The sequence below is a fragment of the Rana temporaria genome, chromosome 6, assembly GCF_905171775.1.
Source record: "Rana temporaria chromosome 6, aRanTem1.1, whole genome shotgun sequence".
Classification (NCBI taxonomy): domain Eukaryota; kingdom Metazoa; phylum Chordata; class Amphibia; order Anura; family Ranidae; genus Rana; species Rana temporaria.
The window spans coordinates 172,819,283-172,843,165 of record NC_053494.1 but is presented as its reverse complement, the minus strand read 5'-3'; the positions used below and the strand labels follow the sequence as shown (position 1 = coordinate 172,843,165).

Sequence of the window (23,883 nt, the reverse complement as noted above, 5' to 3'; positions counted from 1 at the left end):
TACTGTCACAATGGATGTTTACATTCCTTGTGACAGCAATAACAGTAATACATTTAAAAAAAAGAGGGTAACACATTTCTTTTAAATGTACAGCATATCGGCAGACAATTTTCAGCTATCGGCCTGAGAGGTGGCTGAAATATTGCATCGGCACCGAAAAAACAATATCGGTCGATCTCTAGTAAATACTGGTGTGCTATATCATCCTCCTTCTTTTGGAGATTACAGTGTTGAGATGTCCCTGACTGTAATATAAAATATATAACATATCCAACAGGATTGACAGCCCCTGTGAAGTGCTACTGGAGCCAGGCTGAGCGGGTAACTCAGCAGCAAAGATCATGCTTCCTGTGCCATTGAAACACAATGCCAGTGGATAATTGAAAGAGTACATAAAGGCAAAATATTTCTTTAGGTTTGAATGAAGTGGATTAGGGTTAGCCCCCTGTCAGGGCTGTATTGTTGCTTATGTCCCTGTTGGGGAGATTCTCCTTCTCTGTTTATACTGGTTACCATTGTCACTGAGGCAGAAATCAACGAGAACTCCAAAATCATGGGGAACCAGAGGTACGGACAAATGTTTCAAAAGGCAAACTGCCTAGGAATAGATTTCCCCTTATTTTTCCTGTTGTGTCTCCGATACAGGAAGCGAATGAAAATCTCCCCAACGGTACACAGACACAAAAATGACCTTACATGAGTTCTAACCAGGCCCGAATTTACTCCCTTTGGCGCCCCAAGGCCAGGTCCTTCAATGCCGCCCCCCAAAAAAAATGAAAGTCCCCCAACCTGTGCCCATCATTGCCACCTCACCATCATTGCAGCCTTACTGTGCCGTCATTGCAGCCTCACCATCACTGCCGCCTTACTGTGCCCTCATTGCAGCCTACCTCACCATCATTGCTGCCTTACTGTGCCCTCATTGCAGCCCCCCTCACCATCATTACAGCCCCCCTCACCATTATTACAGCCCCCTCACTATCATTGCAGCCTTACTGTGCCAAACCATGTAGCCTCACCAGTCAGTGTGTGCATTACGCACATCGGGCATCTCCTGCTCCTGCTGTGTCACGGAGCTCACTGTGAAAAGTTGGAGCGTACTGTGATAAAAGTCCCGCCCTCCTCCTAGGCCAGCTTGTGTGATAGACAGAACACTGCCTCTGTCACATGAGCTGGTCTAGGAGAAGGTCAGGGCTTTTATCACAGCTTGCCCAAACTTTTCACAGTGAGCTCCCTGACATAGCAGTCTCCCGCTGTGTGTTACAACTGGCGCCGCCCCTGCACCCACTGTCGCCCCGAGGCCTGGCCTCAGTGGCCTTGTCAGGAATCCGGCCCTGGTTCTAACCCTCCCCTTCTTTAACCAAACCAGAAAGAAATGTTTTGGCTATACATATACTTTTTTACCAATCAGCATCTACAAACGTTAGTATTGGTTAAACTGACCCTCCTGTGATAATAAATGGAATAAATGCAGATCATTACATTGTGCCAATGAGACAAACTAAGCATATTGAACCACCAGTCAATAGAAGAGATAATATCTAAAATATCTAAACATCTTTCTATAGCCGTTTCACGACAGTCAGTAATCAAGTTTACAGCTTTTGCTGCAAGCAGCTAATAGAATTATAGCTGAATGCAGTCCCTGGGAATTTGTGAGGACATCAATATATTTAACTTCTGTAGCATAGCTAAAGCAAGAGCAGTTGTAAGAACATAATTCTACCACTAGAGTGCAGCAGGCTTCCAAGCTAAGCATTTGGCCTTGAGACGCACAATTACAAATGAGATTTTCCAGGATTCACACAATTTATATTTTAACATACATGTTCTCATTTTTAACAGTTTGCAGAGGTGTGAATAGCAGCAACAATCATAAGAAATAACTTAGCAGTTTGTTTTTATTATTAATAATAAAGAACCTTTTAATTAAATCATACCCATAATAATGCAACCGTTGCTTGTGTTAATGCTTTTAAAAAATATGAAATCAGTGAGGAGAAGAGTTCCTACTGAAAGGGTACCTCTTATGTATTCTCCTTTCATAGGTGTTGTCTACTACAGTGTTCGAGGACAGGGCTCAGTGTTTGGGTCCATCAGACGTGCCTATATACCAACATTTGAAGACTATGGCAATAATATGGTGAAAGATGTTGATCTGAACCTACGTTATATTGTGAATCCAGATGGATTAGCTGTGGACTGGGTTGGAAGGTATGGAAATTTGATCTTACATTTTATAGCCTGAAGCCAGCACTTATGAATGTTGTCCAAAATACAAAATTGCCTTTAATAAATCTAAAGGAGCATACAGTGCAAAAGATTAAAAAGCTGGTTGACGCATTTCAGCCATACATGGCCTTAGTCATTAATGTTATATTTCTTATCGCTGAAATTAACCCTACTATTTGTCTTTGTCATCTTCTAACCCAGGGGTCTCCAAACTGCGGCCCGGGGGGCCAGATGTGGCCCTTTGCTTGCATTAATCCGGCCCTTTGGGGCACTATTCATCCCACTGATATGAGACTCTATTTTGCCCTCTGACTCCAGAAATGGAGCATAATTCCTGCCAGTGACATCACCAATGTGACACTATTCCTCCCCCTATTACCAAAGATGGGGCAGGGTTTACTCCCACTGATGCCAGAATTTTTTTTATATTCCTGCTGGCCACAGTCCGGCCCTCCTAAAGTCTGAAAGACAGTAAACTGGCCCTTTGTTTAGACAGTTTGGCGACCCCTGTTCTAACCCTTTGAGAATAAAGCAATAAATGTTCGATGTAACAGAAAATAGTGTTTAATTAGTAACCATATGCAGTAAAACCTTGGATTGCAAGCATAATTCGTTCCAGAAAGATGCTTGTAATCCAAAGCACTCTTATATCAAAGCAATGTTTTCCATAAGAAATAATGGAAACTCAGATGATTCGTACCACAACCATTTATTCATAAGTCCTTTAGTTTATAGCCCATATACAAAGATTATAGCAATGTGAAAAGGTTGTGTAACCATAAATGTCCATCCACAAATGGAAGCCTCCACAAGGGGATTAGAAGCACAATCCAGCAGGAGCTACAGAGTATAAAAGAGAAGAGAGGCGCCTCTAAGTGTAGCAATATTCTTACATTTAATGAAGGTACAACATTTAACAACTCACATGGTTGATGAATAAAAGAGGCACATCTAACTATTCAGGCAACCGGGGTAAAGCCATCCACATAGACCGTCTTCCTTACCCCCGGCTCTCACCGCTGTCAGTCTGCATTTGTGACTGGGAAGACTACCCTGCAGTAAAGCGATGACGTCGATGGCAGTGAGGAGGTCTGTCTATGTGGACATCTTTACCCCAGATGCCTGCATACTTAGATGTGCCCCTTTTGATCATCAACCATGTGAGTTGCTAAATGTTGTACTTTTATTAAATGTAACCATATTGCTACACTAAGGCCGCGTACACACGATCAGTCAAAACCAATGAAAATGGACTGAAGGACTGTTTCATCGGTTAACCGATGAAGCTGACTGATGGTCTGATGTGCCTACTCACCATCGGTTAAAAAAACGATCATGTCAGAACGCGGTGACGTAAAACACACAACGTGCTAAAAAAACGAAGTTCAGTGCTTCCAAGCATGCGTCGACTTGATTCTGAGCATGCGCGGCCTTTTTTTTTTTTTTTTTTTTTAAAGTGTATTTTGTGCGTGTACTCGAGAGAGGAGCCGGACTGCAGGAGTTGGGAGTAGGCAGGCCTCCCCCAGAGGCAATCTGCCACCTTTCTCCATGCCCCGGGTGGCAATGGCAGGTGTGTGAGGGGGTCCTCCCACACAGCCCGCCCTACCTGCTCCGCTTTGAAGCCCAACGGGGCAGAGGGACTCCCTATAAGGGAGTGAGAGGATTAGCCCGCTCAACCAGCCCCGTTAGTCCTTTGCCTCTCTTTTTAGAGACCGCGTGGTCAAAGTGCGTGATGTTAACCCAATTTCGAGTGCGTGTAAGTGTGGTGGTTTTTGTGGGAGGGGGGTGGGTGTACTAAGCGCAGGCTTACCTCGCATAGCACACCCACCGGGAGCCGGGCTGAGACCACCAAACTCAATTCACATGTAGCCGAGACCGGGATCCGAACCCCTAGCTGCAGAGGTGAATGGCTTGTCAGCGCAGTGCCAATCGCGTTGAGCCACCGCAGCTCCACATGCGCGGCCTTTTGACCGATGCTTTTGCATACTAACGAACGGTTTTGACCCATCGGTTAGGTATCCATCGGTCAAATTTTAAAACAAGTTCTCTTTTTTTTGACCGAAGGATAACTGACCGATGGGGCCCACACACGATTGGTTTGGACCGATGAAATGGTCCTTCGGTCCGTTTTCAACGGTTTTGACTGATCATGTGTACGCGGCCTTAGAGGCACCTCTCTTCTCTTTTATAATCAGTTGTGACATGACACTACTCTTATATCAAGACATCGCTTGTATATCAGGTCAACATGTATTTAAAAAACATGTTGCTTGTCTTGCAAAAAGCTCTCAAACCAAGTTACTCTCAAACCAAGGTTTTACTGTAGTAAATAAATATAGTTTTAAAGTCTTAAATTCCATTTATACAAAATGTGGACAATTTAGGGCACTTTATTTTCTAAGGAAATACCAGATCCAGCATCTCCCTAACCAAAGCTTGCCAGGGAATTCTGGGAGCTAAAGTTTCACAGTAACTTGAAGGTCACTTCAATAACAGAACCTGTACTGTATTATACTGTAAATATTTAAATGTATAAAAGGGTCTATGGGAACAGCACATACCTTTAAAGATGTGTCTGAAAACAAGTGCAAAAGGAGATATTCTGAAGGTAGTCAGACATTGGACATGCTGGAAAAAGACACCTTCACTTTCCCTTTTGGTATACATACTTGTTGCCCATTGCTTTCATACCAGGGGTTTCACATTTTAAATGGTAGCTCCCTAATAATCTTAACACAGCTTAACACAGCTCTGAAAATACAGCAAGGGAATGGGTGATAAGCTTTGTTTTGTAAACGTGCTTAATTGTTTTTTTTTTATATATATATTAAAGGAGCTTCTCATATTAGTACTGATCATTCTCAACTATTCTTGCCTTACGAAGTCTCATAACCCAACTCTTTAAAGCTGAATTCCAGAAATTCAGCAACTTTGCTAAAAGTGCAGGCATACTATGAGGTAATGTTAGTTAGTTGCATGTCACCTCCAGGACTTATCTCTATTAATTATATGTGACAGGTTTATTGCACTCCTGGAGGATGACTGTGAGAGGAGGGAAGCACACACAACAGCTATGCCCACCCCTCCTCTCTACTGCCCATTCACATTCTTTGTATTTTGTGAATGAGTTCACATAATACAAAGGCTTATGTGAATAGGCAGACGGCGGGGAGGGGTGGGCATAGCAGTTCCAGTGATTTTGCTCTTGAAGGATCTGAGACCACAGTGAGCAGCCCCGGGGGTTGGAAGTAATCTAACTGGAGCATAATGTGAATAATAGAGATGTCTACAGATGACAGGCATCTCATAAGACTTAAAGTGGAGTTCCACCCAAAAATGGAACTTACGCTTTTCGGATTCCTCCCCCCCTTCAATGTAACATTTGGCACCTTTCAGGGGGGAGCAGATACCTGTGTAATACAGGTATTTTGCTCCCACTTCCAGGCATAGATACCTGAGCCAACCACGGGTTTCTACGCCACTTCCAGCGCCTTCACCGTCCCACCCCCTTCTGTCTTCTGGGAGACACACATGTCCCAGAAGACAGCAGGGACCAGTGGGATTGCGCATCGCTAGCCGCGCATGCGCAGTAGGAAACCAGGAAGTGAAGTGGCAAGGCTTCACTTCCTGATTCCCTTACTGATGATGGTGGCGGCAGGGATTGATCGGCTTTGGGTGCCGACATCGTGGGCGCCCTAGACAGGTAAATATCCTTGTTTTAAAAATAGGAAGATGCTGTATTTGTAGCTGCTGTCTTTAAAAAATAATAATAATTTGGCGGAACTCCACTTTAACTCATGGTATACATCCAGTTTTTAAAAAGTAGTTAGGCTCCTGGAATTCTGCTTTAAGATCACATCAGCTGCTTTTATGGAGATACAACATCGTCTTCCCTCTGGTACATACTGTACAGTGTAAAATATATCAATTATGTTTCCTAAACTAACAGATTATTTCTATATTCTCTTGTTATAAAAAATAAGGCACATTTATTGGACCGACGCAGGTACAAATCGTATAGAAGTAGCAAAACTAGATGGACGATACAGGAAGTGGCTTATATACACGCAGATTGATCAACCAGCAGCCATTGCACTCAATCCAGAGATCGGGTAAGTGTCACCTTTCTTTAAACCTGTGGAAAGGGCAGCTGCACAATGACTCTATTTCGTCTGGTAGAATAGTTTTCCACCACAAATAGGCTGCCAAGCTTTGACATTTGTTCAGTTTATTGATTGTATGAGTCTCTAAGTTAAAGGGTAATTTCCCCTAAGTATGACCATCCATCTCCCTGTTGCCTTACTCACCATCTCCGTAGGAATATACAAGGAGTTCAAAGTGGCCCCAGGAAAAAGCATTTCTAATGATAGACTGAAGTCACATGCTTCTCATAAATATTTTTTATGTGTTTAGTAGATGAACAAAATAGATGTATATGCTATATAGTATACTGTGTTTGATATTAGGTATTTTTATTTCAAATATAAGTTTTCAATGGCAAATGTAGGACTGTACATTGGAATAATGCTGTATTTTTTGTTTTTCCAATGCAGAATTATGTATTGGACAGACTGGGGAAGACAGCCTAAGATTGAACATGCTTGGATGGATGGACAGCAGAGACAGGTACTCGTTTCAGAGGACCTTGGTTGGCCCACTGGCCTCACCATCGATTATATCAATAGCAATCGTGTTTATTGGTGTGACTCCAAGGAAAATGTCATTGAATCCATCAAACCTGACGGAACAGACAGACGGACAGTTTTATCTGGAGGTGAGAAAATAATTAGCATGCTTATTCAGTAGGGTGACACGAAGAGTTGTTGTATGTCTAGTATACCATCCCATAGCAGTCAGCCAGGAAATATCACTTGACCCTTGTGGCTACAGAAAAATAAATTCAGATTGGTTACTATGCTTTGCTGCACTGAGCGGTGTTTTAGTGAATGAACCTGGTTGTGCTGTTCCACCTTTCTAAAGGTAGCGGTGTCTCTGCTTAGTACTGTAAGGCCATCAGTACTTGTAGTTTCCCATTCACAGAACTCCCCCCACAGCCGCATTTGTTTTAAATAGTGTCCTTAGATCAGTGGTTCTCAACCTTCTAGTGCCGTGACCCCTTGATAACATTTCCCAAGCTGTGGGGACCCCCAACAGTAAAAAAAATTGTAGCGTGGGTTGTCAGCACCCAAGGCAAGACGAGTAATTTTCACCCCTAACCCACAGACATTTAGCGCTCCCTTCCACTCGTACAGTATTAAATCCCCTTATGGTACATTTTAGGATGTACCACTCTTTCTCTTTGTTCTTTTTTTATCTCTCTCTATCCTGATTTCTTTTTTTTTTCCATCTTTCTTGTTCTTTCTCTTATTCTTTCTTTCCCCCTTTTCTTTGTTCCTCCCCCTCTTTTCCTTTTCCTTCCATGTATTCTCTATTTTTACTCCTTCTCTTACTCCTTGGTGGGGAGTTGGGATGAGTGGTAGTGCTGGGGAGAGTTCTGATCAGCCAACTTAGGTGCTCTTGATCAAGGTCATCTGCTGATCTGAGAACTGTCATAGGGACTTTTAATGGTTACTCAATGTGTCTTCAGGTTCAAGTGTCTCGTAGCAGTGACACCTATGCTGAAATCAGGAGATAGGGTCTCCTCCAGCCCCTTCCACTTCACATTCCTCACCAGTCAGCTGACCTCTAGTCTCTGCCCCCCAACCATGCTGTGAACAGAATGGGCGGCTCCGAAGAAACTGAGTGGGCGAATGTGGGCTCCAGGAACAGCCCTGCTGGGTGGCCGTGAAAAGGCTGGGAGAGCAGCGCGGGCTTCAGGAACAGCCCAGGATTCTGTGACCCCTGGCAAATCGTCATTTGACCCCCGAGGGGGTCCCGACCCCCAGGTTGAGAACCACTGCCTTAGATGCAGCAGATTGGCGAGATTCTGCAGAAGTGGGAAAATGTTAGGTGTTCATCCCTAAAAATGGGTGGAACATGTAACATGTTCCCAAATGTGAACTTATCCTTTAATATGATAAGTAAATGTGGACCTCCTCTTTTAAAGTTTTAAGTGATTAATATCCTGATATTTGACAATGTGAAAATCATTTAAGTAGGCTAATTAGTCATACAATTATCAAATTACCCAACATACTACTAAATTTAGTCTGGGCATGTAGGCTTCCATAACCTTGGGTCAAAAAAACAATTAATGGGCCTTACCCACGACCGAACATGTCTGCTGAAACTGGTCCGCGGACCAGTTTCAGCAGACATGTTCGGTCGTGTGTAGGCCCGAGCGGGCAGGATTCCAGCAAACATTTGCCCACGGGCCTTTTTCCAGCGGGCAAATATTTCTGGACTTGTTTTAAAACAGCCCGCTGAAATCCTGCCCGCTCGGACATGTTCGGTCGTCTGTACAGACCTACCGTACATGTCCGAGCGCCCGCCATCCCTCGCATGCGTCGAATGACTTTGACGCATGCGTGGAAGCATTGAACTGGCAGGGCCGCCCACGTTGCAGCGTCATCGTCGCCGTGACGGCGTGGACACGCCCCGCGTATTGTTTACGCGCGGATTTCTGTATGATGGTGAGTACAGCCACCATACAGAAATCCCCAGGCAGACATGTACGGTGAAAACGGTCCGACGGACCGGTTTCATCGTACATGTTTGCTCGTCTGTACCCAGCCTTAGAAGGATTTGGTCTTTAAAGAGGATTTTACATTTATTTTATGTTATAGGAAAACACCAGGAGCACAATAGGACTTTTTTGATCTATATTGTTGGACCTTGTCTACTTCTATTGTTGTAGGCTAAATGTCAGCCTAACGTAACTTAATTGGCTCAGCATTATTAATCGTTTTGGTTATTTGTTTAATTCTAGGGGAATAGCTAGTACGTTTATAGCAAAGCAAATCAAGGTATCCGAAAAGCTGAGGGAAGGGAAGAACAACTTTCTGCAACAAAACCTTTTATTTGTCTGACTTAACCACACATCATAAAATGCACTCACATGATTATATAACAGAAAAGCCAAGGAATGTGTGAATTGCCTGGTCATGTGACCCATATCAGAGACACAGGGGCAGATTCAGGTACCTGCGCGCCTAGTTACGGCGGCGCAGCGTATTGTATTTACGCTACGCCGACGCAACTTACAGGAGCAATTGCAGTATTCACAAAGCACTTGCTCCGCAAGTTGCGGCAGCGTAGCGTAAATGGGGCCGGCGTAAGCCCGCGTAATTCAAATGTGGAAGGGGGGGCGTGTTTTATGCTAATGTGTGATGACCTGACGTGATTGACGTGTTTTACGAACGGCGCATGCGCCGTCCGTGTACATATTCCAGTGTGCATTGCTCTCAAGTACGCCGCAACGACGTATTGGTTTCGACGTGAACGTAAATTACATCCAGCCCTATTCGCGAACGACTTTCGCAAACAACGTAAAAAATTCAAATTTCGAAGCGGGAACGACGTCCATACTTAACATTGGCTGCGCCACCTAATAGCAGGAGCAACGTTACGCTGAAAATGACTTACGCAAACGACGCAAAAAACTACCGTTGGACGCACGTACGTTTGTGAATCGGCGTAACTAGGTAATTTGCATAATCTACACCGAAAACGACGGGAGCGCCACCTAGCGGCCAGCGTGAGAATGCACCCTAAGTTACGACGGTGTAAGAGACTTATGCCAGTCGTCTCTTAGGCTAATGTCGGCGTATCTTGCTTTCTGAATACAGAAATAAGATACGCCGGCGCAGATTTGAATTTACGCGGCGTATCTATAGATACGCCGGCGTAAATTCTCTCTGAATCTACCCCACAGTCTTCTTTCTCAAACATTATTGTGTTTAAAAAAGCATACATGTGATTATAAATTCTTTCAAAGCTTGCAGCTTCTGTTAGTGTTGTAGACATCAGGTCTGAGCTTGCTAAATTGACTGTTTTTGAGTGTTTACTAAATTTCATTGCCTATCCTATTATACAGATCTGGGCAATCCTTTTAGCCTGGACGTGTTTGAGGGCCACTTGTACTGGACCACTAAGGAAAAAGGAGAGGTGTGGAAAAAAGATAAATTTGGCACAGGTTCTAAAGTGAAGGTGTTAACCATAAACCCCTGGCTCACTCAAGTGCGGATATACCATGCTCATCGTTACAACCATACAGGTAAAGGTTAATCCTTTGAGTTACCATGTAAACCATTTGATATTGATGTTCTATCTTGACCTCTAGTTCCATATTTAGGACGAGCTCCAGCGTGTTCGCATGGTGCACGTGCAGAGCCCGCCAGGAAGTCTGCACGGCGCTGCGCTAATCACAGCCAGGGAGACATTTCCCGATCTCTGCAGCCGAGCATCGGGACAATGTCTCCCTGGTTGTGATTAGCGCAGCGCCGTGCAGACTTCCTGGTGGGTCTGCACGTGTACCATGCGAACACACTGGAGCTCATCCTTATTCCGTATTGTATACAGGCGTAGGGCCACATTACACTGCCCTCTCTGTCCCTGTTAACACTTTATCAATGGCAGATCACCAAAATGCAACTGCTACCTTCAGTAAGCGATGTCAATCCATCATAGACTCTTGATTGCTAGCTAGGGAACAGCATTGGAGTGACACCCTGCTTGTGTTAACAATCTCATTCATTAAGTTCTCTTCTTAGTTCTCCTTTAAACTTCCAGTTAACTACCAGTTAAAGCTTCTGTTGCCATGACCTGTTTTAGGCTAACTACACTGTCCTAGTGCAGATTTTCTCAACCAAATTTCTTCCTGAGAGTTCTAGGCCTTCCCTGAACAGTGAGCAATGTTTAATTGACCTCATACCTTCACTGACCACCAATGCAAGGGGGCACTTTACTGTCTTAATTTCATAATTATTACTAAAAATGTTGTTGTACAGAGGGTGTAAAATCTACACAGGGTGACAAATATACTCAGTAGGCCTATTTATTTTATAGTTAAAGGAGAAGCACAACCAAAGCTTATTTGGCTGTACTTCTCCTGTGGATCACAGGGGTGCAGTTCGTTCTGTACTCCTATGACCCGTTTTCAGCAGACAGCTGTCGGCTGATGTCACAGAGGCGGTCCAGGCTCTGGCAAGATTGTGACACTAAAGTCGGGATCTGCCCACAACCCTGGACTGGAACCTGGTTCAGTCTCTCAGTGAGCTGCTGAGAACCCGGGCCAGCCGCTCCCGCCCTCTCCACAGCCCAGAGCTCCAGTGAGCAAGGGGGAGGGGGACAGAACTGAGAGCCGGTGACTGACAGTCACCAGCTCTCTGCTCAGGGAGCTCTGAGAACCGAGCAATCGTCAGTCTTTGATCCCTCAGTTCTTAGTCTTAGGCCCCTTTCACACGTACGGATCCCATGAGGATCTCTGTACCTTTCACTTGCTTAGCGGGGATCGCTCTGTTCATCCCCGCTGAGCCGGCAGATGACAGGGCGGTCGCTGCACACTGTGCAGGGACCGCCCTGTCAGATCTCTGCTCTCCTCTATGGGGGATCGGATGAACACGGACCGTCTGTCCGTGTTCACCCGATTTGATCCGCAGACAGATGTAAAAATAGGATTTTCCTCTGTTTGCAGAATCGGAGCATAGCGGGAACCGATGAGATCGGGTGTCAGCAGTTGTTCATCCGCTGACACCGGCTATCCCATAGGGATACATGTATGTCCGTATTTAATCTGAAAACAGATGGATGAAATACGGACATACTGTCCGCACGTGTGGAAAGGGGCCTTAGAGCTGGTAGGGGACAGATGCACCACTGAACCAATGCTGCACTCACCATGGTAAGTATGATTTAGAAAAAAAAAAGCTGAACTTTTTAAAGAATTTCAGGAATGGATTTTGTACATAGTTACATTGGTCCAGCTATACGAGTTTCACTTTTTGAATTGAATTACTGAAATAAATTAACTGTTTGATGATATTCAAAAAAAAATTGGTGCACCTGTGTATATATAGACTGTCTATATATAATACTTTCTAAGATTATTTTTGAACTTTCCTCCTGCTAGTTGGAGGTCATATCCTCATGTTCTTGATCTTAGCTCCAAATTAAAAATACTGCCCTCATCAGGTTCATGTTGTTGTATATTCTTTTTATTTTTCAGTTTCCAATCGCTGTAAAGATATTTGTTCCCACCTATGCTTGCTGAGGCCAGGAGGGTACACGTGTTCCTGTCCGCAAGGGGCTCGCTTCATGGAGGGCAGCACCACAGAGTGTGATGCAGGTATCTTACAACATGCACAATACAACTAAAGATTGCATTTTCTGCTGGGTAATGGACTAGATCAGGGCTGGGAGATAATCTGCCAAATGACATCAGTACAGCCCTTTCTTTAAAATAAGACTCCACACAAAATGTTTTTTCTAAGCTTGAATAAATGGAGAAGAAACAGGTTTCTACTGCTGTCTGTGTCCCCTTTAGGGGGACTAATCCTCTCACATTTAACAGTTGCCACTGGGGATATCTTACTACAGGGATACCTGTTCTAGTAACAACAAGTTCTTTGGGCCAAATCCACAAAAGAGATACGCAGGCGGAAATGCTGTTCCGCCTGCGTATGTCTGTGCCTAACTTTGGGAGCGATCCTTAAAAGGATTTTTCCCAAGTTAGGCAGAAGATCCGACATCCGTAATTTAGTTACGCTGTTGAATCTTCGGATGCAGTACCACATCCGCCGCTGGGGGCATTTCGAGTCGAAATCCCTCCTTGCGTATGCAAATTAGTAGTTACGGAGATCCACAAAGCTTTAGGCATTGTGTGATTTGCATAAGTTACGAATTTGCTTGCGCAAAACTAAGGTTGGTTTTATATGGACTAACTTTAGTAGACCATGCAAAACCATACCTTTTTTTCGATCGCCGCGTTTTTTTTTTTAAATTTGATTTTTTTTTCCCGTCGCGTAACTTTTTTTTTTCCCGTCGCAACTTTACGAACCCGTCGCTATCCACAAAGCACGACGTAAACTACGTATGCGCGATGCACGTCGGGAAAAATGACGTCACACGCATGCGCAGTCCGTCCGGCGCGGGAGCGCGCCCTAATTTAAATGGGAATCGCCCATTTTAATTAGGGATCGCTTAAGATGCAAGGAGATCAGCTACACTGGCGCAATTTTAGAGGTAAGTGCTCTGTGGATCGCTACCTAAAATACTAAAATTGCGCCAGAGTAACTTTTCTGCCTAAAACTAAGATCCGCAATTTCTTTGTGGATTTGGCCCTGTATTTTTTAGATTTCCACTCATTTCCTGATGTGTCCCTCAGACACTAAATGGTGGAGAATCTCTCCACTGGGAACAAAGGGCCAGATTCAGAGAAGAGATGCGACGGCGTATCTCCTGATACGCCGTCGTATCTCTGAGATACGATTGTCATATCTATGCGACTGATTCATAAAATCAGTTACGCATAGATAGCCCTAAGATCCGACAGGTGTAACTTGTGTTACACCGTCGGATCTTAGGCTGCAATTCTAGGCCGGCCGCTAGGTGGCGAGGCCATTGTGGTCGGCGTAGAATATGCAAATGACTAGTTACGGCGATTCACGAACGTCCGCGATGCCGTCGATCTAAATGTACGTTGTTTCCATAGCGATACGCATCGTAAAGTTAAGGCTGCCTCCTAGGTGGTCTAAGCAATGTTAAGTATGGCCGTCGTTCCCGCGTCAAAATTTTAAATTTCACGTCGTTTGCGTAAGTCGTCCGTGAATGGCGCTGGACGCCATTTACGTTAACGTCAAACCAATGACGTCCTTGCGACGTCATTTAGCGCAATGCACGTCGGGTAATTTGACGGACGGAGCATGCGCAGTACGCTCGGCGCGGGAACGTGCCTAATTTAAATGGTGCCCGCCCCATTTGAATTAGGCGGGCTTGCGCCGAGCGGATTTACGTTACACCGCCGCAAGTTTACAGGTAAGTGCTTTGTGAATCAGGCACTTACGCTGTAAACCTGCGGCGGTGTAACGTAAATGGGATACGTTACGCCACCGCTGCGCAACGTAATACTTTCTGAATCTGGCCCAAAGAGAATAAGAATTTGACACTGGTTCTAGCATTTTCTCACTAGTCCCACTCCCTTAATAGTCAGGACAGTGACATTAACCATTTGACCTTTTGGAAAGGTTTTACCCCCTTCATGGCCAGGGCATTTTTTTCTACTCAGCCCTGCGCTAATTTAACTGGCAATTGTTTGGTCATGCAACACTATACACAAATGAATATCATTTCCCCAGTGGAAAGAGAAATGCTGCTCACAGGGGATTACCATTGGTTACTAATCCAAGAATAATCCCATGGGGCGGGGTGCACGTCCTGACACTGTAGCAGTAAACATGGAACAGAAGTTTGGATCGGCAGCACACCCACGCAGATTGTAAATGTATTCCTTTATTGAAAAATCATAAAAACAGCGGATGGGTACAGACAGGGGAAAAGCAGGTAGTTTACCACGTTTCACGCTATAAAGGTGCTTTCAAAGCACTTTTATAGTGTGAAACGCGTCAACCTACCTGCCTGTAACCATCAATTGCTTTTATGATTTTATAATAAAGGAATCCATTTTCAATTTGTGAGGGAGTGCTTTCAATCCAAACTTCTCTGTTTCATAATTTTCATAGTGGCAGGCTTGACCCCACCCACATTTCCACTGTGACATGTTTGGCCTCACCCACATTTTGAATAGTGTTCAGCCTCACCCACATTTCCACTGTCCATTCCATTTTCAATAGTGTCCAGCCTCACCCACATTTCCAATAATGAGACAGACACCACCCACTTTTCCAATAGTGACAGGCCCCACCTACATTTCCAATAGAGACAAGCCCCACCCACATTTCCACTTTTTCATGTTCCTTGTGTGTAGAGTTAGCAGTCAAACCTAAAAAAATATGTAATGCATCTTAAAGTATACATATTCAAAAAAGACCACCACTAAAAACTGTAACGCAGTGCCATGGGAGTAGCTTGTGTATTAAATGGGTACCTTTTTTAAGGATCCAGCTCCACAAATATCCTCTGGTGATCTACTTCACTTGAAGAATCTGGTACTGCTGCCTTACGACATTTGGCCACGATGACTAATGATAGGCAATTGCTGGAACCATTACAGGCAATAGCAGTTTCTGTACTAAGAGAAGATGGTCACCAAAGGAACTTCTTGTCAGTACTGCAATGACAAACAAATACATTGCAAAAGTTGCCACAATTACCTCCTACCTGAAACAGCAATAATAATTTGGGGTTTTTAACAATAAGCATCCCAGATTTTATTTTTATTTTTTCTAAAACAGGTTTTTTTGTTTGCCTAAAATCCTAAGAAGTGCATTTCTAAAAAAATATTTGCATTGCAATTCGCCCAGTGAAAGTGCATGTACATTCATTCTGTGTAAGTGGACTAAAAAGAAGAGTAGGCTGGTCGAATGATCAAATTAAAAATACTGCATTTGGAAACTGAAATACCACAATAGGAATTTCCAATAATACTTAGACCCCTTTCACACTGGGTCGCTTTGCAGGCGCTATAACGCTAAAAATAGCGCCTGTAAAACTACCTGAAACAGCCGCTGCTGTCTCTCCAGTGTGAAAGCCCCGAGGGCTTTCACACTGGAGCGGTGCGCTAGCAGGACGTTAAAACAAACCTCTTTAGAGCAGTGAAGAAAGGGTGTGTATACCGCTCTTCCACCGCTCCTGCCCATTGAAATCAATGGGGCACCGCGACTATACTGCCGGCAAAGTGCCTCTGCAGAAGCGCTTTGCGGTGGTTTTTAACCCTTTCTCGGCCGCTAACAGGGGTAAAACTGCCCTGCTAACAGGCCCAATAGAACCGGCGAAATTGACGGTAAAGTGCCGCTAAAAATAGCGCCGCCCCAGTGTGAAAGGGGCCTCAGTATCATGTAGTGGCCAATCACTAATCTTTTCTGTTTTAAATCAATGAAAAACATTCAACCAGCACCAGAAAAAGCCTAATAATATTTATTTATGCTCCATAATGACCCATACCTACCCCCAGAAAAATTGTGTATGCACTTTCACTGGGCAAATTGCTATGTGAATCTTTTATAACTACACCCCTAGGTGTCATTCTAGTTTAAAATATGACAGTTCTTTTCACAATGTAGCTGTGAATATTGCTAAAAGAAGTTGTATCAAAGTGAATCTATCACATTTCAGACATTTTCACAGTGTTGTAGAATACAATGAAACAATGGGAAAGTCACTTGTACATTTTTAATAAATAACCTTATTGCCAAATAAATATCATAGGGAGCAATTTCTTAAATCTGGCTTTATCATTAAGCCCAGGTTCACACTGGGTGCGATTTCATTCGATTTGAGATGCGATTTCACATGTGAAATCGCATCTCAAATGCCTCCAATTGTCGGCAATGGCGCCGTCCTAATCGGTGCGACGCCGCATTTGCGGCGCTGCACCGATTTCAAAAAGTAGTTCTTGTACTACTTTTTGCGATTTCGGGCCGCGATTTACATAGACATCTGTGCAGAAACCTGCACAGATGTCTCTTAAATCGCGGCCGAAATCGGGACTGCCGGCGGGAGTGAAATCGTGCGAGTTCAGCTGAACTCGCACGGCTTCACTCCCGCAGCCCAGTGTGAACCAGGGCGGAAAGCTGTATTGCGCCAGGAGCTGCTGACCATGTTGTGACCCTGAACACTGCAAATAGTTATTTGATATACTGTACATGACATGTTGTTATATCTAACTAGTGACCTGCTACACGTGAAGTGCTCTTTTATTTATGATAGATTCTCTTTAAGCACACAGTGGCTTTTCTCCCTGCGTATGGCACATAACTGTTGCATGTACTGCTCACTAACATGCATGGCTTTCCATTTTCTTAGCTATTGAGTCTCCCCCAACCATGCCACCAGCATGCAGATGTATGCATGGAGGAACATGCTATTTTGATGAGATGAGCCTTCCAAAATGCAAGTAAGTTTGGCCTGATGGCTCTTAGTGGTAGCCATTTAGTGTTTAAGGGAATTTATATTCTTTTTAATGATTTTCATGTACATGTAAACAAGATCATCTTGATATATAGTCTGATTATTATGTCTTTGTGGTCTAAAGCACGTTTGTTTTATGTATAGCATGTAATCGTTTGTGTGTGTATATATATATGTGGGAAGGCATGTTCGCTCATTATATACATTACTGTTCCTTCTCACAATGAATGTCTGAGTCAGCTGACTCATTACCACGCACTCATTGTACAGCGAATACCTTATCTTGAAGAGACTCATTATCCTCATTCAGGGCCAAGTGATAGGTGGTCTCCTACAGCTCCAACTGCTGCCCCAGCCTGTAAAATTGAAGAGTATGTAACCTCTGCCCATGTGGCAGTACTCAGGCCTAGCAGGCAATGCTAGGCCTGAGTACCATCAGAACACTGAGGAGGTCACCCCCTCCCCATAGTGTCCCCATAGTGTCTGACATCAGCCAACACTGGGGATTTTAGAGTGGACTGCAGAAAAGGAAGCAAGGGTGAGCAAGTACTGGCAAGGTGAGTTTCGGTGGGGCCTCTTTAGATAGACAAATAAAAAATTAAATAACATGGTAAAAACATTAAAAAAACTACTGGCACCAGTGGTGAAAATTCCAGGGTCGCAAGGGTCACACTTGCGACCTGGCCCTGACTTTCCACCACTGTGGGGGGGCCCCAAGATACAAGGAAGGGGGCCCACTGCAGAACATGTGAAAAGGCCCTTCCACAGGCCCCGTCCAGGGGTTAGGGAGGCCCATAATGGTTTCTTGCATCGGAGTCTTGAAGGCTTTAGTTTCACCTCTGCAATGGCCAGTGTATAGGTGACCCTACTAGGGAAGAGTTGCTTAGGGCTTCAAAACTTGTGTGCTTATAGTATCCAATATTGAAAATATACCCCTGGTGGCTAATTCTGTTGTTAAGTCAGATCCTGACTCACAACTAGGCAGAAACTTGCCAGATGGTCTGGTCTTCCTCAGTGCTTGTATGAAACTGGGTTAATGCAACATTAGGCTGGTAGTGTGCACTTGCTGCTTGTCACATTAGGCCCAAATTTCTGCATACCCAACATATGCCGTGTTCTAGGATTGTAGGACTGTTAAGAGCAACACACAGCTATGCACAAATCATAGTGTGTTTTTTTTGTTGGTGAAATAGTGAGCTGTCTACTCTCAGTTCACTCACTCTCAAGTCCTGACATCTAGAACTAAACTATTAGCAGAGTGGCATGACAATTTGGAAACAGGGTGCTATCTGCTTTCTGTATAATGCAGAGCTCCTCTTAAGCTCTCCAGTTTAATGATGAATCTGTATAAATGATTGACAATGAACTGTAGAACATTTTGTAACAACTGAAGAACCTGCTTCGTCGTCCTATGACGTCTACTGTCCATTCATGTTCAAACATGGTGCCATAAAGAGCAGACACTAGTTTACAACCCCTGGCTCTGACCGTTCAGTACTTTCTAATAAAGATGGCCTTGCACTGTACATAGGACTATACAACAGCTCTGCACACTTGATTTATAAGGAGACCTCTCAGTAGAAAAAAATAACATAAGCTTAAAGTACCATCATCCTAACGTAATTTGGAATAGAGAGGCCCAAGGAAGCCAGAGGGGTAGATGGGGGCAGGTGGACTATATCGGTACTAGGTAAATCAGTTAAGCAGAGAAATATAGTAAATAAAAATTTATTAAAAGTAACATAAAGAAGATAGGAAGTACACAATTTTTTAAAATTACAACAGTATTGATTTAAAAACAGATAGATTATACGACCAGCCAACACATCATAGAGATGGTATGAAGCCCTAATCTAAGGGCGGCTATGAGGCGGAGGGGGTCGTATAGATCAGGATCTCTACTAGTTTCGCTACTTGTGGTAGCTTCGTCAGGAGATATTGGTCTGTGCACAAGAATCCACTCGTTGGGGGAGTCTGAGCCCAACGTGGAGAAAATTAACTCACACGGGGTATGAGATGGTGGGGGAATCCCAGCAAAGTGAGGATCTGTGACAACTGTGTAAAATATTCAAATTTTAGGGCCCTGAGACCTGTCTGGTAATAGGCGGAGATCGTAAGGGAAACACCAAATACAATGCTGGTGGGAACCAGTTGAAGGTTACCAGCAATGGGGGTAACTTAAGTATAGACCACTTGTGGTAGATGCACCGTCAAGCGTATCTCAGGGCCGGGTGTGTATCGCTTGCATATATGGCATCTTTTTTGTCTAAAAATTAACAAAAATATTTTTTTTCACTGAATATTGTAAATATGAGATTCAGTTTTTCATGTATTGTTTTTGATTTGCAGGTGTACATCAGGTTTCACAGGAAGCTATTGCAATATATCTTATAGGGCTGGTTTACCTCCAGGAACAGGTAAGTTTTATCTCATTATATTTATACTCTGTCACTATTGTAGTAGCCCACTACTACTAGATTACAACTCATCCTTTATTCAAATAATGAAATAATTTTACAAAACCTGTGTTAGTCATTTCTGAAAAGTACTAATCAGGTACCTAAACTTATATGGATTGTTCCACTGCCCCTTGAAAAGAGAATACACATTTTTCGCATTGTTTTGGCACCCTGGATTACCCTGACAAAGGCACTCTGGTGGCGAGACGTGTTGGAATAGAGTGATTCATTTTATTTTTATTTTACCAAAATTCTCAAGTACTATAATCAGAAGTTTTTGTAATGAAAGGGGCTGCTTCTTCACCATCCTCTTTGCAAGGGATGTAGTGGTAAAACCTGTTGCTTTCCCTATTGGTGAGGAAGATTAAATATATGAAAACTCAATCACTGAAAGGAATTTTCAGTCTTTTTTTGTAAATCTACAGCTTTCATTATATTATTACTTGGTGATCCTGCCATTAAGATCCGATCAGACCATCTATTGCTGACATTTGATCTGATCCTATCCACCTAAACAGACGGATGGGGATCTGTTCCCCATCTGTCTGGCAGATCGAATGACAGTCGAATGTAGACGGGCAGTCTATTTACATTTAACCGCCCATAGAGAAAAGCGGGCTGTGTATTCTAGATTTTACTGCGAACGTATAAGGGCTCTTTCACACAGGCAGACTACGCCAGCGGATCCGCCTGCTCAGCGGGGGATCCGTCCGCTGATTCCCGCTGAGCAGGCAGATGACAGGTCCGTGTCCGCTCCACTTATGCAGAATGGACATGGACACAGCCCACTTTCCTCTATGAGCAGTCAAATGTAAACGGACTGCTTGTCTGTTTACATTTCACTGTCCTCTGATCCACCAGACAGATGGGGAAAGGATCCCCTATCCATCTGTTTTGGTGGATAGGATCAGATCGGATGTCGGCGATGGATGGTCCGCTCGCTCCGCCTAAATAACTAACAGGAAGACCTGACTGGACCATCTATTCCCGACATCTGATCTGATCCTATCCACCAAAACAGACGTATGGGGAATCTGTCTGGCGGATCAGGTGACAGTTGATTTTAATAAGACTGGGGGTCCGTTTACATCTGACCATCCAAAGAGGAAATCGGACTGTGTCCATGTTCATTCTGCATAAGTGGAGCGGACATGGACTTGTCATCCACCTGCTCAGTGGGAATAAGCAGACAGATCTCCAACTGAGCAGGTGGATCCACTGGCATAGTCCACCTGTGTGAAAGAGCTCTTATGTGTTGACAATATCTAGAAGATGATTGGTTACACAGCCGCACAAGATTCTGTATGCACTAGTTTTAGTAAATCACCCCCTTTGTGTTATAGGGTGATGACGCAGTGCTCCTTTCTCCCAAATGTTTTGCTACATTGTCACCTTGTTAGATGAGCTTCAGATAGAGACTATAAGCAGCTATGCAGATGCTTTTTAAACAGGCATATTCCACGATTGTCAACACTAGGAAGCACGCCCTAAGCAATGACATGTATCCACTACTGGAGTGAGTAGTAAACTGTATTTACTAAAAGAAACAAAATGACAATTGTTTGCTACGCAGTGCTTTAGAAAATTTAGGGTTAGTTTACGAAAGGCAAATAGGCAGTTCACTTTAAGGCAATTTCACCTTTAGCTGAATTTAATGAAGCTCTGCTGAATTTCACCCTTCAGTTATGTGCAAGCAAAAAAAATATTTTTCATTGCATGTGCCTGGGTATTATTTGCAAAGTAATTTTTCACCAAAATCGCTAAGCTAAAGGAAAATTCCCCTGCAAAGTAAAAACAGCCTATTTGTCTTTCATAAATCAACCCTTAACTGTCATTTCAGTTACAGTTTACATCCACTTTAAATTGGTACTTTCCCATAATGGATAGTAAATTATAGTTATATTTCCAAGAGCTTTATGTGATGTTAATAGTATTGCATTCTTCTTGTATTTCATGTACAGCTTGCTGCTGTAAATAACTATATTTTTGTTACTTTTTTTTAGCTGCTGTTGCTGTGCTTCTTACTGTGGTTTTGATAATTATCATTTGTGCATTGGTGATTGGCGGCATGTTCAATTACAGACGAACAGGAAAGCTGTTACCAGCACTTCCTAAATTCCCCAGGTAAGAGCATCATGGCAGGGCGGCAGCTCTGGTAATTAAAGGAACTTCAGTTAAACTTGATGAATTTAGCAAAAAAAATGCTATTAGCGTGGAAAATATGTCAGTTATAGTATTTATCCATTTACCACAGCAAAATCTGCCTCTTTCATATTCAAAAAGTAGGATGAAAGGCCACTCTTCCTGTTGTACCACCAGGTGGGCAAGTGAAGCCAGTGCTCTTTGACTTCCTGGTAATTTTTCTGAATCTCCACCCTCTATAATTGCAAATCCTGTGCACACTCAGTGCGCCCGCTGGCACAAGCGTGAACATTGCCATTATAGAGGATGGAGAAGTGGATGGTCGGTGTGGCCGGGCACTTGCATATGCGGAGTACAGGTGCACGTCCACAGTGAAGGCAGTGAAAAGAAAGGAAAACCTGATGACTCTTGGGATTACTGACGATTCTATCCCGGGAGTCATCGAGACTGCATCTGCCTATGCCATTCGCCTAGGTGTATGATCTAAATAGAAAGAAGTGCATGAATAAAGTATTTACTTGCACCAAATTGTATTTTTTTTCTACAAAGATAGTAAAGGAGGGGCAGACAATTGATAGTAAACAAATTTGAAAACATTACTGAAGGTCGACTTTAAAGAAGAGACATATACTGTATGTCTGTCTGTATTTGGTGTTCTTTGTTCAAGATGTATTGTGACATTTGACACTTGGGTTGAAACGTGGGAAATATTCTAAAGGAAGAGCAAATGTAATGTCCCTCCTCCAATATAATGTTATGGTGGTATTGTAGAGTTTTACTTTCACCTTTAAGTGAACACGTGGCCAGGTTAAAAACCAAGGGGTAGATTCACGTAGAATGGCATTTCTTTGTGCGGGCGTAACGTATCCTATTTACGTTACGCCTCCGCAACTTTTACAGGCAAGTGTCGTATTCTTAAAAAAAGTTGCGGCGGCGTAGCGTAAATAGGCCGGCGTAAGCCCGCCTAATTCAAATTGTGAAGAGGTGGGCGTGTGTTATGCAAATCAACCCTGACCCAACGTGATTGACGTTTTTCACGAACGGCGCATGCGCCGTCCGTGGAATTTCCCAGTGTGCATTGCTCCAAAGTACGCTGCAAGGACGCCATTGGTTTCGACGTGAACGTAAATGACGTCCAGCCCCATTCACGGACGACTTACGCAAATTACGTACATTTTTCAAATTTCGTCGCGGGAACGACGGCCATACTTAACATTGGTGCGCCGCATATACGCCTCATATAGCAGGGGTAACTTTACGCCGGGAAAAGCCTAACGTAAACGGCGTAACTGTACTGCGTCGGCCGGGCGTACGTTCGTGAATTTGCGTATCTAGCTGATTTACATAAAAAAAAATAGATTCTCAAGTTGGGAGAAAAGGCCCCCAGTAAAGATATAATCAGGTGGCTGTAGTGGTGGTCAGTCCTGCTTCATCGCTGATAAGCGTGATGCTTACATGTTTCGATCCTAACAGATCTTCATCGGAGCATGCTCCGATGAAGCATCACACTTGAGAATCTATTTTTACTGCAGCATACATCACTGCATGGACATCACTTTGAGACATACAGCAAGTATTTAAAACTGCATGCTGACTTCTTACTGCCTATCTACACTGCCATCTACTGGCATTCAAAGACATTACAAAGGCATCTATTCACCCTGGAACTGAATGGTCTGGTCTTGGTATGCAGAGGACCTGAATTGAGGGCGCACTTCCTACCCTAATACTGGAGGAATCTGCAAAAAAATGCCGGCCTCTGTAACCAGAGGAATCTCTGAAATCTACAGATACTGACTACTTTCCAAGGGTGGTAAGATCTAAGCAATAAGCAGTCTTTGATATTGTGATCTTGTTTCTCAGCTGTACCGAAGTATGGTACATCTTGCTGATTGCAGCCTCTACAGCAATCCTTGCTTGGTTCAAACAGATCCCATTATATGGTAATCACACCTATCACTGCCAAACTAGCAGTGTTTCCAATGACTTACTTGCTGCTGTCTACCATTGAATTGTAGTTTTATCTACTTCATCTCCATGTGGAATTTGTCCCCTATGAACTGGTGATAGAATTGATTGGAACTGT

At 43.6% G+C, this 23,883-nt stretch overlaps 1 protein-coding gene across 2 annotated transcripts in view; it reads left to right on the top strand.

Annotated features, from left to right (window-relative positions):
• The window catches only part of LRP2 (LDL receptor related protein 2), a 327,257-nt gene that overhangs the window by 285,254 nt on the left and 18,120 nt on the right, over positions 1–23,883 (top strand). For both annotated transcript variants that reach the window (XM_040357827.1, XM_040357826.1), the window contains 8 exons: positions 2,049–2,214; positions 6,216–6,344; positions 6,786–7,006; positions 10,208–10,387; positions 12,338–12,457; positions 17,092–17,182; positions 19,546–19,613; positions 21,659–21,779. In XM_040357827.1, the coding sequence (XP_040213761.1) occupies positions 2,049–2,214; positions 6,216–6,344; positions 6,786–7,006; positions 10,208–10,387; positions 12,338–12,457; positions 17,092–17,182; positions 19,546–19,613; positions 21,659–21,779 (1,096 nt within the window). The remainder of the gene's footprint in view (positions 1–2,048; positions 2,215–6,215; positions 6,345–6,785; positions 7,007–10,207; positions 10,388–12,337; positions 12,458–17,091; positions 17,183–19,545; positions 19,614–21,658; positions 21,780–23,883) is intronic.